This window comes from Schistocerca gregaria, chromosome 3, assembly GCF_023897955.1.
Source record: "Schistocerca gregaria isolate iqSchGreg1 chromosome 3, iqSchGreg1.2, whole genome shotgun sequence".
In the NCBI taxonomy this organism is placed as follows: domain Eukaryota; kingdom Metazoa; phylum Arthropoda; class Insecta; order Orthoptera; family Acrididae; genus Schistocerca; species Schistocerca gregaria.
Genome location: NC_064922.1, coordinates 473,292,431 through 473,309,995, shown reverse-complemented (window position 1 = coordinate 473,309,995; position 17,565 = coordinate 473,292,431). Strand labels below are relative to the sequence as shown.

The following is a 17,565-nucleotide window of genomic DNA, read 5'->3' as shown; positions in this document are numbered from 1 at the left end:
ATTACTACGAACTGCGACCTTCCTGACAGGAAATCACGAATCCAGTCGCACAACTGAGACGATACCCCATAGCTCCGCAGCTTGATTAGAAGTCGCTTGTGAGGAACGGTGTCAAAAGCTTTCCGGAAATCTAGAAATACGGAATCAACTTGAGATCCCCTGTCGATAGCGGTCATTACTTCGTGCGAATATAGAGCTAGCTGCGTTGCACAAGAGCGATGTTTTCTGAAGCCATGCTGATTACGTGTCAATAGATCGTTCCCTTCGAGGTGATTCATAATGTTTGAATACAGTATATGCTCCAAAACCCTACTGCAAACCGACGTCAATGATATAGGTCTGTAGTTAAATGGATTACTCCTACTACCCTTCTTGAACACTGGTGCGACCTGCGCAATTTTCCAATCTGTAGGTACAGATCTATCGGTGAGCGAGCGGTTGTATATGAGTGCTAAGTAGAGAGCTATAGTATCAGCGTAATCTGAAAGGAATCTAATCGGTATACAATCTGGACCTGAAGACTTACCCGTATCAAGCGATTTGAGTTGCTTCGCAGCCCCTAAGGTATCTACGTCTAAGAAACTCATGCTAGCAGATGTTCGTGTTTCAAATTCTGGAATATTCCATTCGTCTTCCCTGGTGAAGGAATTTCGGAAAACTGCGTTCAATAACTCCGCTTTAGCGGCACAGTCGTCGATAACAGTACCATCGGCACTGCGCAGCGAAGGTATTGACTGCGTCTTGCCGCTTGTGTACTTTACATACGACCAGAATTTCTTCGGATTTTCTACCAAATTTCGAGACAATGTTTCGTTGTGGAACCTATTAAAGGCATCTCGCATCGAAGTACGTGCCAAATTTCGCGCGTCTGTAAATTTTAGCCCATCTTCAGGATTTCGCGTTCTTCTGAACTTCGCATGCTTTTTCCGTTGCCTCTGCAACAGCGTTCGGACCTTTTTTGTGTACCACGGGGGATCCGTTCCATCTCTTACCAATTTATGAGGTATGAATATCTCAATTGCTGTTGCTACTATATCTTTGAATTTGAGCCACATCTCGTCTACATTCGCATAGTCAGTTCGGAAGGAATGGAAATTGTCTTTTAGGAAGGCTTCTAGTGGTACTTTATCCGCTTTTTTAAATAAAATTATTTTGCGTTTGTTTCTGATGGATTTGGAAGAAATGGTATTGAGCCTAGCTACAATGACCTTGTGATCACTAATCCCTGTATCAGTCATGATGCTCTCTATCAGCTCTGGATTGTTTGTGGCCAAGAGGTCAAGTGTGTTTTCGCAACCACTTACAATTCGCGTGGGTTCGTGGACTAACTGCTCTAAATAATTTTCGGAGAATGCATTTAGGACAATCTCGGAAGACGTTTTGTGCCTACCACCGGTTTTGAACAAGTATTTTTGCCAACATACCGAGGGTAGGTTGAAGTCCCCACCAACTATAACCGCATGAGTGGGGTATTTATTTGTTACGAGACTCAAACTTTCTCTGAACTGTTCCGCAACTGTATCATCGGAGTCTGGGGGTCGGTAGAAGGAGCCAATTATTAACTTAATTCGGCTGTTAAGTATAACCTCCACCCACACCAATTCGCACAGAGTATCTACTTCGACTTCACTACAAGATAAACCACTACTGACAGACACCAACACTCCACCACCAATTCTGCCTAATCTATCTTTCCTGAACACCGTCTGAGACTTCGTAAAAATTTCTGCAGAACTTATTTCAGGCTTTAGCCAGCTTTCTGTACCTATAACGATATCAGCTTCTGTGCTTTCTATTAGCACTTGAAGCTCACGGACTTTTCCAGCGCAACTACAACAATTTACAACTAAAATTCCGACTGTTCCTTGATCCAAGCACGTCCTGTAATTGCCAAGCACCCTTTGACATTGCAGCCCATCCCGCACTTTCCCGAGGCCTTCTAACCTAAAAAAAAACCGCCCAGTCCACGCCACACAGCCTCCGCTACCCGTGTAGCCGCCAGCTGAGTGTAGTGAACTCCTGACCTATTCAGCGGAACCCGAAACCCCACCACCCTATGGCGCAAGTCTAGGAATCTGCAGCCAATACGGTCGCAAAACCGTCTGAGCCTCTGATTCAGACCCTCCACCCGGCTCTGCACCAAAGGTCCGCAGTCGGTTCTGTCAATAATGCTGCAGATGGTGAGCTCTGCCTTCATCTCGTAAGCAAGACCGGCAGCCTTCACCAAATCAGATAGCCGCTGGAATCCAGAGAGAATTTCCTCAGATCCAAAGCGACACACGTCATTAGTGCCGACATGTGCCACCACCTGCAGCTGGCTGCACCCTGTGCTCTTCATGGCATCCGGAAGGACCCTTTCCACATCAGGAATGACTCCTCCCGGAATGCACACGGAGTGCACACTGCATTTCTTCCCCCCCTTAGCAGCCGTATCCCTAAGGGGCCCCATTACGCGCCTAACATTGGAGCTCCCAACTACCAGTAAGCCCACCCTCTGCGATTGCCCGGACCTTGAAGGCTGAGAATGATCCTCTGAAACAGGGCAGGCGGCTGCACCTGGCTCAGCCAGAGACAGTGCCTGAAACCGGTCTGTCAGACGCACCGGGGAGGCTTTCTGATCAGCCTCCGGGGACGCCTTTCGCTGCCTGCCACGCCTTGGAACGACCTCCCAATCAACCACAGGCGAGGGCTCAGCCCCACTGCGGGCAGCAACCGGGGCAACCACAGCGGCAGACCGATCTGGGGATAGACGGGACGAGGTTGACATCCCCGTGATACCCGAGTCCGGCTCCCCACAGTGGTGCCCATTGGCAACAGCCTCAAGCTGCGCGACCGAAGTCAGCGCCGATTGCAGCTGTGAGCGAAGGGATGCCAAGTCAGCCCTCATCCGAACACAGCAATCGCAGTCCCTGTCCATTCTAATCGATGTTTAACAACAGTTACCGAAACACGAGTCCGTGCCTAGATAACGCAAGCGGAACACGCAAAGAATGTATCAACTAACCTGTACAAATGCCTAACGACTGCGCTACAATCTGCTGAATTTACGATTACAGTAACTAAAACTCGAAATTGCACCTCCTATACGAAACTCACACGCAATTTAAATAAGAATCTACGAAGTAAACACTAAAGCGCGATGCTACAACCCTCAAATACTATAATACGCCCGAAATATATGAATTAAACAATGCAAGTACCCAAAAACACGCAAAGAAATTAATTAAACTATCTAACAAATAAGTAAGCTAGGGTTATACGACTTGCTGCTGCAGCTGCTTATCCAACGGCGGCAGGGAGCACACTGACTGGCCAACCGACACTGGCCGTTCACAACAAAAACAGAAGACAGACGACTACGCGAATTTACACTATTCAGGTACTAAGGCGCGATGCTACAACCCTCAAATACTATAATACGCCCGAAATATATGAATTAAACAATGCAAGTACCCAAAAACACGCAAAGAAATTAATTAAACTATCTAACAAATAAGTAAGCTAGGGTTATACGACTTGCTGCTGCAGCTGCTTATCCAACGGCTACAACCCTGTCTCACTCCCTTCCCAACCACTGCTTCCCTTTCATGTCCCTTGACTCTTGTAACTGCCATCTGGTTTCTGTACAAATTGTAAATAGCCTTTCGCTCCCTGTATTTTACCCCTGCCACCTTCATAATTTGAAAGAGAGTATTCCAGTCAACATTGTCAAAAGCTTTCTCTAAGTCTACAAATGCTAGAAACATAGGTTTGCCTTTTCTTAATCTTTCTTCTAAGATAAGTCGTAAGGTCAGTATTGCCTCACGTGTTCCAACATTTCTACGGAATCCAAACTGATCCTCCCCGAGGAACGCATCTACTAGTTTTTCCATTTGTTTGTAAAGAATTTGCATTAATATTTTGCAGCTGTGACTTATTAAACTGATAGTTCGGTAATTTTCACATCTGTCAGCACCTGCTTTCTTTGGGATTGGAATAATTATATTCTTCTTGAAGTCTGAGGGTATTTCGCCTGTCTCATACATCTTGTTCACCAGCTGGTAGAGTTTTGTCATGACTGGCTCTCCCAAGGCCGTCAGTAGTTCTAATGAAATGTTGTCTACTCCCAGGGCCTTGTTTCGACTCAGGTCTTTCAGTGCTCTGTCAAACTCTCCACGCATTATCTATCTCCCATTTCGTCTTCATCTACATCCTCTTCCATTTCCATAATATTGTCCTCAAGTACGTCGCCCTTGTATAAACCCTCTATACACTCCTTCCACCTTTCTGCCTTCCCTTCTTTGCTTAGAACTGTGTTGCCATCTGAGCTCTGGATATTCGTACAAGTGGTTCTCTTCTCTCCAAAGGTCTCTTTAATTTTTCCTGTAGGCAGTATCTATCTTACCCCTAGTGAGATAAGCTTCTACATCCTTACATTTGTCCTCTAGCCATCCTTGCTTAGCCATTTTGCACTTCCTGTCGATCTCAATTTTGAGACGTTGGTATTCCTTTTTGCCTGCTTCATTTACTGCATTTTTATATTTTCTCCTTTCATCAATTAAATTCAATATTTCTTCTGTTACCCAAGGATTTCTAGCAGCCCTCGTCTTTTTACCTACTCTATCCTCTGCTGCCTTCACTACTTCATCCCTCAGAGCTACGCATTCTTCTTCTACTGTGTTTCTTTCCCCCATTGCTGTCAATTGTTCCCTTATGCTCTCCTTGAAACTCTGTACAACCTCTGGTTTCTTTCAGCTTATCCAGATCCCATGTCCTTAAATTCCCACCTTTTTGCAGTTTCTTGGGGCAGGAGACGAAGCACTAGCAAACTGTTCTAACTTTTACAGATTCAGATCTACTGGGAAAAAGAGCATCCAGGGCTCAAGAAAGTTAATCGCGTAACATTTGTAAATACTGCTTGGCTTTAAGGCCAACCACGTGCCAGTATCATTTGATGTCAATTACATCAGATTTTTTTCTCTACTAACACTGTTTCATAAAGCATAAACCATGAGAAAACAGTAATATATGTTAACACACACCAGTGCGAATTAACATGCTAACAAAGGAAATTTAGTGGGAGCAATAAATAATACTGTAAATGATAGTAAAATGTTCATTCCAGGAAAGTAAGAGCGGGACTGTACTATATTTTAAACAGATTAACAGCACAAAATAATTGCTTGTTGTTTTTAAGTATTTGGATTTAGAATAGACAAATATATCTTTTTCAGAGAAAGTAGTTATATGATATCTGTCTCGCGTGTGTACCAAAAATGGATTCACATCACTATATCTACTCACCTACAGACTCTTCAGCAAATAATTTTGGCATGTAAAGATGGACTGAGCACTAACTCCACACGCACATAACACCATCTAGACATCACCCCCCCCTCCCCCCTCCCCTAATGTCATGCTGGAAGGCAAGTATTATTAAAACTAATTGCTTATTTAGAGAAATCTCTAAAATTTAAAACTTACTGACTTCTATATGATAACATTTCCTTTCACATATAAACATCTCCAGACATTGTGTGTTAGTAGATACTCATAACAATAGATATAATTAAAATCCACAGTTAGGTTACTTGAAAGATAATAACCCAATTCTATCAAGCATTCACACACAGTACCTTAATAAAGCCTTACAAGAGTAAACTTACTAAAGATGAGAAAGAAACCTGATAATTCTTACCTGTTTTAAGCGAAAAACTTCTAAGTTTCTTATATGGTACACACTTCGTTTTGTCTCTTCAGTGTAAGGAGGTTTCTCAAAATGTCCTTTCATATAATCATGACCTTTATATATGCCAGACAAACCACCTATTCGAACTCCAGCAACATTTACTACACTGGCATAACCTAAGTAGTAAATGTTTGGAGCTACCCACCCTCCATATGGTAGCTCTTGGAGATGGTTAGATGCCTCATGGTTACCACCAATAAAAATAGTCAATATAGGTGCCACTTTTTCACCTGCATAATATCTGTGAAACATGTAATTTCTGATTATTGGCTCATAATAAAGCTCTTTGATCTGTCAACCAGATGCTCAGTGATTATAAAACATAACATTAATAAAAGTTTACAACACAGAAAATTCAATTTAGAAAGTAGAAAATTATCAAAATCAGAGAGGGACTACAAGATTGGTAAGTTTCTGCATCTGGGGGATGAACTTCCCACTTAAAACAAAAAAAGGCTCTGTTTCAGAACAAGATGTTCCCTTTTTCATGGACACAGGCCATAGGGTAAGAAGGACTCACCTTTTATGATGAAGAAGGAATGCAAAAATAAAGTTAATGTACAGAGAGAGGAGGAAGTTAAAGACAGTACATCAGTAAGCATTATGCAAGCTTCAATTCAGACAAAACAGAAGGGACAGAGCACAATGTAAAGGTGGACTGCAAGAGAAACCACTGGACTGATCTCAACCAAACTTGTTACATGTATCATTTACTGTCTGGAAAGAATCACTATGGTGATAAAGACCACCAATTTACCAAACATGGAGCGGGGATGAAAAAGAAGTGTAACTCACAACACATGAATACCCTGACTTTCTTCATCCAGTATTTGAGAATGAGAGCGCTTTGTGCAACTATAATTTCAAACCTTTGCAAAAAAAAAAATTCTCTGTGACAACCCCCACAAAATAGTGAAAGGAAAAAAAATTCAATTTATTACTTTAGACAGTCAGAGAGGAGGAGACAGACAGAGAACAGGGAGAGGAGACAGACAGACAGACAGACAGAGAACAGGGAGAGGAGACAGACAGACAGAGAGGAGAGGACAAAACAGACAAACAGACAAATAGAGAGGTGAGGAGGAAACAGGTGGAGAGAGATGCGAGGAGTTGAACTGAAAGAGGGGGGAGGGAGGGAGGGAGAGAGAGAGGAGATGGGCAGAGAGAGAGAGAGAGAGAGAGAGAGAGAGAGAGAGAGAGAGAGAGAGAGAGATGGGCAGAGAGAGAGAGAGAGAGGGGGGGGAGGGAGAAAGAGAGGAGATGGGGAGAGAGAGAGAGAGAGAGAGAGAGAGAGAGAGAGAGAGAGAGAGAGAGAGAGAGATGAATAGAGAGAGAAAGAGATGAATAGAGAGAGAGAGAGATGAATAGAGAGAGAAAGAGATGAACAGAGAGAGAAAGAGATGAACAGAGAGAGAAAGAGATGAACAGAGAGAGAAAGAGATGAACAGAGAGAGAAAGAGATGAACAGAGAGAGAAAGAGATGAACAGAGAGAGAAAGAGATGAACAGAGAGAGAAAGAGATGAACAGAGAGAGAAAGAGATGAACAGAGAGAGAAAGAGATGAACAGAGAGAGAAAGAGATGAACAGAGAGAGAAAGAGATGAACAGAGAGAGAAAGAGATGAACAGAGAGAGAAAGAGATGAACAGAGAGAGAAAGAGATGAACAGAGAGAGAAAGAGATGAACAGAGAGAGAGAGAGATGAACAGAGAGAGAGAGAGATGAACAGAGAGAGAGAGAGAGATGAACAGAGAGAGAAAGAGATGAACAGAGAGAGAAAGAGATGAACAGAGAGAGAAAGAGATGAATAGAGAGAGAAAGAGATGAACAGAGAGAGAAAGAGATGAACAGAGAGAGGAGGAGGAGGAGGAGACCGACTTAGAGGAGGGAGGATTAGACGGATAGAGGGGGAAGGAGCACATGGGCAGGGAAAGGGGGGGGGGATAGAATAATGGGTATTCAGGTCTCTTGAGTCACAATTGAGGACATACTCAGGAACTGGGTACCAGATGTTCTCAAGATACTTTTCTATGTTCATGCACACATTCAGTCAATCTGATGGTAGGTTGTCCCCCTTTAGAAAGTAGTGCACTTAACATACATCACGTGGCAAACAATATGAGCAATTTCAAACATTTGGCAAGACTGTTGCTATATATCGAAAGAGCATTATTTAGGCCTTTAATGCCTCAACATATTACTCATATCAAAGACAGAATTCCTGGCCAATACTAATTTTCAAGAGGCAAAATGTGTAATACTGCCAATACAAACACTTATAGGTGGCACATTATCTATTTCTCCTCAGGGAGGACAGATGAATAAACCTTCCCCAACTGTTCCAGTGTATCACTTTTACTTTTATCTGTGTTTATGAGCAGCGCTACACATTTCATCTCCTGAAGGTAAGTACAGGGGAACAATCTCACCTCACCATATTAGTCCATTTACAACTTTCACAAATTAAGCACTGAAATGGTATCATCTCTTACATATACTCCCCACACCACCTGTTGGGACCTTGTGTACCCTTCTTGCCCTCTGCAACATACTTATTTCCATTTCCCCCCCTAACTAAATGTTCTTATTTTTGTTTTAACAACAATATGGAAAGGATAGATTGCCATTCACCACATAGGGGAGGTGTTGCGCCACACAAGAGGCACAACGAGAAAGAATACCAGAAATATTTCAGCTTTCAGATGAAGTTCTTCTTCAGAAGAAGAAAACTTATGTTCAAACACATCACAAGCACATGGCCACTTCCTCATAATGAATGGGTCCATCTTACGCTAGGATTTGAGAAACTTGTTACCCTTCCCCCTTCTTCCTTTCCTTTCTAGCATTCCCCTATCAATGCCTCTTTGCTCACTGAGCAAGTTTTGTACTGACCCAAAAAATAGGGTATATTGATCTCTACTTTAAGTGTTTCTACTGACAGTATTGGGACCTGTAGCTTCTGAAGGTAAGCTTATTTTAGTCATTGTATTCAAGGCTATTGTTTGTGTAATACAAGACACAAAAATAATTATGTTGCAGAGATCATATTTACATGCTCTGCAATTTCTCTCAGTATTTAACAGTAATAAAGTTATCTCTATAATACAACTGATGTGTTACAGGCAGAATTTGGAGTGCTGTACATAAAAAAAAAAAAAAAAAAAACAAAAAAAAACCAGCATAACAGAAGGAATAAAAAATAAATGCTATTTACTGTTACAAGATGATCTACACACAGCATGGCTGGCTGAGCAAATTAAAGCAAATTTACATTAATGTATACTGCATTAATTCTTTATGAACAGCTTGATCACATTTCCAAATGCTGTGTAGCTCTTACACGCTGGCTGTAGCAGTAGCCAATGTACTCATTGTCAGAAAACAGGAAGGAAGGGTTAGGATGAGGCAGAGTTTTAATCTCTCGCTATCCTGAATTAGATCTTCCAACTTTTTTCTTAACCAACTTCAAGCAACGTGACAGGACAAGTCATTAAATAGATCATTGTAAGTCTCCAATTACCATGGTGGCAACCAGACACTGAACTCCAACTAAAGAAATTGCACTTCATATTTAAAAATACGCACTACTCTAACTGAACCATGTACTAATTTTATGATAACAGCACACAGACCATTCAGACGAGTAGCAAGTTCAGTAGATCTGTCTAATATCCACCAAGACAGAGGCACAGAAACTAAGTCAGGTAGGGGTGGCAATAATATTAATCACACACTTTAACCTGACCCCACTCTGAATGGAGAACGTCAGCTGACTTCATGCCACTCTGAAAATGTTCACGCCCATTGTCAAAGCTGACATCATACCCCCTCTGGAATGTTTATACTCTTGCCAACATTAGGCACATAACATTGTACACCACAGCAATAATAGCCATTTTGAAAATATGAAAATAGTGTTGAGTCATGTGAAGTGTTGCGTGAACCGCTCACTATTATTGTTCAGAAAAATAGGCAAAGGTGATGTATCTGATCCTGCCAGCAGCTCATCATAAATTTCCTGTCACTTCTGTACACACTGACCCTTCACACGTTTGTTTCTTTTACAAACTATAAGCTAGCTGCTTTGGGCGAACAAGGCAGAACTTGTCCCAGCAGCCAATGACAATGAGCCGATTGCAAGCTTTTCCCTGCACCCTCTGTAACAGAGGCTGAGTTGAAGTGTGCACTTAGTATCTGTATAGCAGATAGTTTTGCTTGTGGCAGTTGAGATTCTTGAGGTCATGGCTTACATGTCACACGAGTCCATTGGTCTGCCACAGGAAATAAATACTTGGCCCACCAGCTGGGTTGATAGTTCGCTTCTTGCTGTTGAAGCCACCGCATGTCGATTCTAAAATACAATAGTTCCCTCACTTTTATCAATCTAAAATTAGATTGTATGTGTTGAGTTTAAGAGGATCCTGGCTTTGTCCTATGGTTGTGATTTGAGCTCACATTACCACCAGACAGAATGGTCCCTCCCTACTGCATTTTTGGTCAGTGATCTAAAATCAGTCTTGATTTCCACACCCAGCCTAATTTGTATCATGCCACGAGGAACTCAATCCCCAGCATGATGTTAGTGCATTCCACACTTAAAGTTTATCAAACGATGGCGGCAGCAGCACCAAATTCGTAGGTAAAGTCAACTGATTACACGACAACATATACATCATCATCCTCATTATCATAATCGTCAACAGTAGCAACATTTATTGTCTGAAAGTCTTTACCACCTCTGGTTTTCAAATAAAAGATACACAAATATCATCACATCGAATAGTATTCAGTTTAATGATTTGATACTTTATATAAGGAGTATTCTGATTTATTTGAATCTAATCTGGGTTGCCCACATACTTTGAAGCTACTGAGAACAGATAATACTATCCCTTGTTCATTATGGGCTGGACTTGTGCCTCTTCCAGGACATAGGTAGTTAAAGCAGAACTTGACCGATTAGAAAAACAGGTGTTATTTGACACCAATAGGATGGTAATCATTAAAGAGGCTAAAGACACAGTTTGGAATTGTGGCAACTTGAAGATATTATCCATCTAATGCTTATGTTTACTCAACTCGCTATCCAGAAGGTACTGGAAAAGTTATTTTTTTTTTGGGGGGGGGGGGGGGGGGGGGAGTGAGTCCTATTTTAATAGAGATTTAGCTGATGCTTACCTGCAATTGCCCATATATGCAAAAATCAAGAGATGATGTGGTAATCAGTACACTATTCAAACTGTTGCAAGTGCTCCCCACAATATTTCAGAAACACAAGCAGCTTATCTACAGGATACCACACACAACAAATTATTTAGACTATAGTTATCATTTCTCCCATGAAGTAAAAACTTAAAAAAAGTTTAACAGCTATTCAACAGATTGAGTTTTTGGATGAAATTCAAATTTTAGTGAAGTTTTTTCAACGAAGCATTCAGTACCTCAGCGGCATACTAAGCAAAGATGGTATCACATACATGTCTCTGAAACAATGGACAATCTCCCTGTGCCCCAGATAAAGCACTATGGAAAATATATACCAAATGCTGCACAGATATCATATCCTTTCAATCATAACTGGAAAAAGGGATTAACATTTCAGTGGTCCGCCACTTGTCTGACAGCAGTCCAGAACTGGGAGCACTTGTGGCTGACACTTCTGTGTCATCTGCTTGGCTGAGGGGAGCAAGCACATCGTGCCACACCAATCAGCTATGACCTCAGGTGAGCAGCTGCACCTTGGGTGTGCCTCTGGTACCCTCACAACCTCTGCCTGCCCAGCTGCCTCCTACATTGTGGCCCATGCCTTCACCTTCTCCACCACTGTTGCTGACATTTCCACAGCTGTCTCCTATGGTGTGGGTGCCCAGTTCAGCTGTCCAGGGCTTGGCCAGACCTCGACTCCCGCAGTGTCGCAGCCAATGCCTCTGCTGTTACTGCATCCATCAGAGCTGGTGCTGCCTGTCACACTGCCACCTCCTTCCCTGGGTTCGAACTCGGATATAGAAATGGAAGAAGTGCCAGCATCACCTGTCCGACCATGTACCTTCTCATAGGGGGCAGGAACCAACCCTGTCCATGCGAGTGCCCCTTCTGACCCTACACACCAGAAGCAGCACATCACGTGACCCAACAACCTAAGTCAACCACGGAAAAAACGGAAGTGGCCATAGTGCTCACTTCTTCACAAAGGAAGAGAAGTGCTGTAACTACAAATTTTATGTGTGTGCTGCTTCATAGTTGGTGCATGAAGTTTGTGATTGATTCAGCCACTAGAGGTCACCCAGCCTGATAATATGACAGCCCCTGTTGGAGCTAATGTCTATATAGACCATAGTGCAAGGCTCCACCAGCTTCTTCGGTATTGCTAATTGTACTTTGTACTCCATGTGTGTGTACTGTTCGAGCAGTAAATTATAGTGTCCTTGGCTTAGAACAGTTAACTATAATCACAAAGGAAAGAAAGCACAGGCTATTATTTTCTGTATCTAAAAATTTCTTTTTTTATATACAGAACAAAATTCCACCTGGTCACAGATATCGAGCCATTAATTTTGCCTTTTGGCTATACAAGCAAACTACTTGTTGTTGTTGTTGTCTTTGTGGTCTTCAGCCCAGAGACTGGTTTGATGCAGATCTCCATGCTACCCTATCTTGTGCAAGCTGCTTCATCTTTAAGTACCCACTGCAACCTACATCCTCCTGAATCTGCTTAGTGTATTCATCTCTTAGTCTCTCCCAACAATTTTTACCCTCCACACTGTCTTCCAATACTAAATTTGTGATCCCTTGATGCCTCAGAATATGTCCTACCAACCAATCCCTTCTTCTAGTCAAGTTATGCCACAAATTCCTCTTCTCCCCAATTCTATTCAATACCTCCCCATTAGTTATGTGATCTACCCATCCAATCTTCAGCATTCTTCTGTAGCGCCATATTTCGAAAGCCTCTATTCTCTTCTTATTTAAACTATTTATCATCTATTTTTCACTTGCATATATGGCTACACTCCATAATACAAACACTTCCAGAAAAGACTTCCTGACACTTAAATCTATACTCAATGTTAACAAATTTCTCTTCTTCAGAAACACTTTCCTTGCCACTGCCAGTCTACATTTTATATCCTCTCTATTTTGACCATCAAATAGGAAAACTCATCTACTACTTTAAGTGTCATTTCCTAACCTAATTCCCTCGGCATCACCTGATTTAATTCGACTACATTCCATTATCCTCGTATTCCTTTTGTTAATGTTCATCTTATATCCTCCTTTCAAGACAATGTCCATTCCATTCAACTGCTCTTCCAGGTCCTTTGCTGTCTCTGATAAAATTACAATGTCATTGGCAAACACCAAAGTTTTTGTTTCTTCTACGTGGCCTTCAATTCCTACTCTACATTTTAAATTTTTCTTTTGTTTCTTTTACTGTTTGCTCAATATATAGATTGAATAACATTGGGAATAGGCTACAACCCTGTCTCACTCCCTTCGCCACCTTCAGAATTTGAAAGAGTATTCCAGTCAACATTGTCAATAGCTTTCGCTAAGTCTGCAAATGCTAGAAGTGTAGGTTTACAGGGTGTATACACAGACAAGGAAAAAACATTCCCGGATATTTCACACATTTCCCAGTTAAAAATACACTTTCTCCCAGGTGAAAACACCTTTTCCGTGTTAAGTGACAGTATATTTTCCATTGGAACAGCAAAACTTATCAATCCTTTGAATGGTTATGGTTTTATACATGGGCGTAGAATTTCGTGGCACTTTAGAGAATGAAACTCATGAAAAAAGACATGTTTGGAAATATCTTTGATGTGCAGCAACATGTACGCTGTGTATTTTCATATTACAAAAGTATAAATTGGAATTCCACCGAACATCGCATGTTACTTTCCAAAACATCGAAATCGAGAGTGGGGTGCGCTTTTGTAAGCCAGTCATAGCTCATATCATGTGATCTAGCCAGCTGATGACAGCAGATATTCAGAGCATAAGACATGTGATGTAGTCAGCCATCAGCAACATCACTGTTAAGTAGCACGAACACACGAACAGGGAAAGTTAATAGTTTAAATTAATATACATAGTGTTACTACAGAAAAGCTAAATTTTCACGTATAATATTGGTTTTTAAGTCTAACAAGCTGCAAGAAAAGCTACGCTTTCACATATAATGTTGATCTTTTTTTGCATGTGTTACACTTTAAGATGTATCACACAAATGTGCCAGAAAATTTTTTAATAATGTCAAACATCTGGCCTTCAGGGTTCGAAATTCTTGTAAATGGCTCATCATCAAAGTGTTGATATTTAAATGAGAGTCAAATGCTCTGTGATTTAAGAAATTTGTGGTACATTCTTGCACACAGTTCAACTTACATAAAAGGATATTTACTTTGAAAGTAACACTTTTCAAACCATATTTTCCTGCACCTTGTTAGAAATTGGTTCATTTCAGCAGTTGCTAGAGAGTGCAGGTAACAGGTGACGCAGCACTTGCACAGCTACCATGATGTAGGAAGCCCGTACGTACGTATGTAAAACATTGGAAGATCATACATTATGTCATAAAAGAAACAAGACATCAGAGGCTACTGCAAGAGCATCAGAACTTTGTGAACCATACTAAAACATGCACATTTAAAGTGCACATACATACGTCCAGATTCCCAATGACATAGACCTCGCCCTGATATTAAGCTTTTGAGGTGGTTTTCAGGACTGTATTGTATCATATTTGGTTCTTTATTATGGCATAACGCCATAAGTGTTACAAGATGAAAATGTGCACTTGAAATGCAGTGAACAGTTGAAACTAGCCAGTACTGTGGAATTAAACATTTCGTTTCAAATACATTGACTGCCTCTGTGGAAAAGGTTAATAAAAGTCAAATTTCTTTGGCAAACACACAAAAATAACTTCATTATTCTGCAAGGTGATTAATGGTTGACTGTCAGAAAGGCAGATATAAAATAAAATCTGAAACTAATAACATATTTTAGCCTTCCACTATTTATGAATGTATTTTAATTCACTTGATAGCTCCCAGCCACAGATATAGGTTTTGTTTTCATTTGACGTGAGAGTAAACGAAGGGAAAACAGCAAAATCACTAAATGTAAACACGGGTCACGGGGAGACGACCCACTACAACTCAAGACTGCTTTGCACATCAGCCCCGCATCTACAATAATTGCTAAGCAGGTCAATGGTTAAAAAAAAAATGTTCAACTTGTAGCGCACATCTTTCTGAAAAGTCTGAAACATAAAACATGTGTTAAAGGAAATGTAGTAAAAGACATGTTATTTCGTCTTAAGTGTGCCAAAGTGCAGTGCCAAGCCTCTTCATGCAGCAGTCTTATATCGCACAACACTGTATTTCACTCTATGGAATTGAAACGTGTAAATTTTGTAACGGATGCTATATTCAGGACAGTGGAAACTGAAATGTCCTGTGGTGCCTCTCCTCCTCCCAGTTGGCCAGTTTGAAAGCCTGCCTTTTTTTTAAAAAAATCTCGCAATTAATAGTGAATGGGATTACTTCTAATCGGGAGAATTAAGACCTCTTCAGAAAATTTGAACTCTTTATTGCCTATTAGCTAATAACTTGCTGTTTTGTGTGACATAATATTAAATATAGGATACATAAAACTAATGAAGAGAAGAGACAAGCAAGAAAGTACACATTTCTTCAATCCTTAGCTCCTAGCATTTTTTTCTCTCTAATCTTGCTACAGCTTTACATGGAGTGTTTTCCTTTCTGTGAAAGAATCTATTACCTCACCAAAGTTCGTCAAATGTTTTGCTGCATGAAAAATAGAAATGTTGTTATCTAATACCGAAAAAGCTACTAATACAAATAATACCCAAGACTGGTGTGATTTCTCGATCTGATTATGTATATTTTGTCACTGTCTGCTAGATAAAACAAAATAGGCCTTTTTCATATTGCAGCAGTTTTGTAACACACACCAAATAAATGAGACTGTTTTGGCACAAATGGTTATTTTTATAACACGACAGAATACAATTCATGAAGTACCAATATCACTAATAACAAATGCCTATTAGACCTACTACAAGCTAAAAGCTTTACACTAGGAAATAGTTTCACATTTCATTCATACGCACCAGTATCTCAAGCATGAGATCGATAAGCAGTAATGCGAAATTTTTATATAAATTTGGGATTGTATTATTTTTCCATAATTTGTGTGATGTCCCCGTTTCTTCTCCTTCCTCGTTCTAACAAACAATCTTGTCATCACCAATTCTGTAGCTATTCCCACCATTGCCAAAACTTGTTCGCCTGTTAACTTCACTAACCCTGCCAGAATCACATGTTTAGTTATCCCACGATTATTCACTGGTTAGGCATTGTTACATGTTCGTACAACACGTTTTCCGTGTTACTTCCAGAATAGAACTTAAGCGGTTGCTAGCCGGGGATTTTACAACTGGTCCTTACTAGTGTAACAATCTGGCCAAAAATTTTCTGTCAATATTTCATTTTCTTGGACACACCAAGAAGATAATACATAGTCTTTCTCACCTGTTAGTCATTTATTTTCAACTGGTAGTCTGATTCTATGGATTTCACTAGTAATTATAACAATGTTGATTATTCGCAAACCCAATCACCCATACAATCAGACAGCGATTGACATTCATCCGATCAGCCTTACTCTGCTCAGCTCATAGAGCCCCGTCCCCTTTTGTCTGCGGAAAGTTTATTTCTAGATGCGACGAGGATTCTCCTGACAGAGACATCACATACGCTATGCACACATTCAAAATCAAATTTTGATTCATTCAGAAATAAACTTAAAATGTGTTAAAAAATGTTCACAACGCAAGATGGATGCGTTTCAAAATCATATGAATAATTATAGACCAAAACTACTCAAACATGACTCAACTGCGTATGTGCCCTCTCATAAAAGCTAAAAAAAAGTCTATTGTAAACAGTTATGACTTCACACTCATCAGAGGCAATTTGTTGTTATGAAGCATTGCATAGTCTTCCTAAAGCCTTTGACACATTTTGCAGTCAGCATACGCTTGCATGAGCACTGTGTGTGTCGTCGCATATGGCGCATTTCCTTTGCAATTTAAGTTATTTTCATTTTTCTTTCTTGTTTATGTTTTATTGTTGAAGTATTATTCTGCATAGCAGAATATAGTGATATCCTTTGTTAGAGTAATGGTTCTTACCAGTCAAAATTACAAAAATTTAACAGAAAACTGAAACAATGAAAAACTCGTGGAATTCTAAAAAATTCCCAGGTTTTTCCCAGTTGAAAAAATTCCCAGGCTTTTCCCAGATCTCCTGGTTGTCCAGGGCTGTATACAACCTGGTTTACCTTCCCTGAATCTATCTTCTAAAATAAGTCGTACAGTCAGAATTGGCTCTCGTGTTCCAACATTTCTACGGAATCCAAATTGAACTTACTAGATAATATACTGCAACCATTACCATGATGAGCACTGTTTTTTGAGAAATTACTATTATGGGAGCTTACCACTGCTCCTCATCCTATTTCAAACACATCAGCAGAGAAGTTAGTCAATGTTCCAAGACCTAAATGAAAAAGATAACAGTTAAGTGACTCTGAGGAAGCCCTGAGATGTTTAGACCTTCGGTATGTATCCACCTTCACATGCCACCACAGTCCAGCCAAGACGATGCAAGGTTGATCTCCTGCACTCATCCCAGCAAGCTAATCCCCTCAAGCCATTTACCACATACAATATGGTAGTCCATACTACCATATGGACTCCCTAGATTGGGCTCCTACATATGACCATACACTAGTGAGGACTTAAGG

The 17,565-nt window shown here is 40.6% G+C and overlaps 1 protein-coding gene across 2 annotated transcripts in view; it reads right to left on the bottom strand.

Annotated features, from left to right (window-relative positions):
• The window catches only part of LOC126354494 (lariat debranching enzyme-like), an 83,560-nt gene that overhangs the window by 56,456 nt on the left and 9,539 nt on the right, over positions 1–17,565 (bottom strand). For both annotated transcript variants that reach the window (XM_050004223.1, XM_050004221.1), the window contains exon 3: positions 5,678–5,969. In XM_050004223.1, coding sequence (XP_049860180.1) covers positions 5,678–5,969 — 292 coding nt within the window. The remainder of the gene's footprint in view (positions 1–5,677; positions 5,970–17,565) is intronic.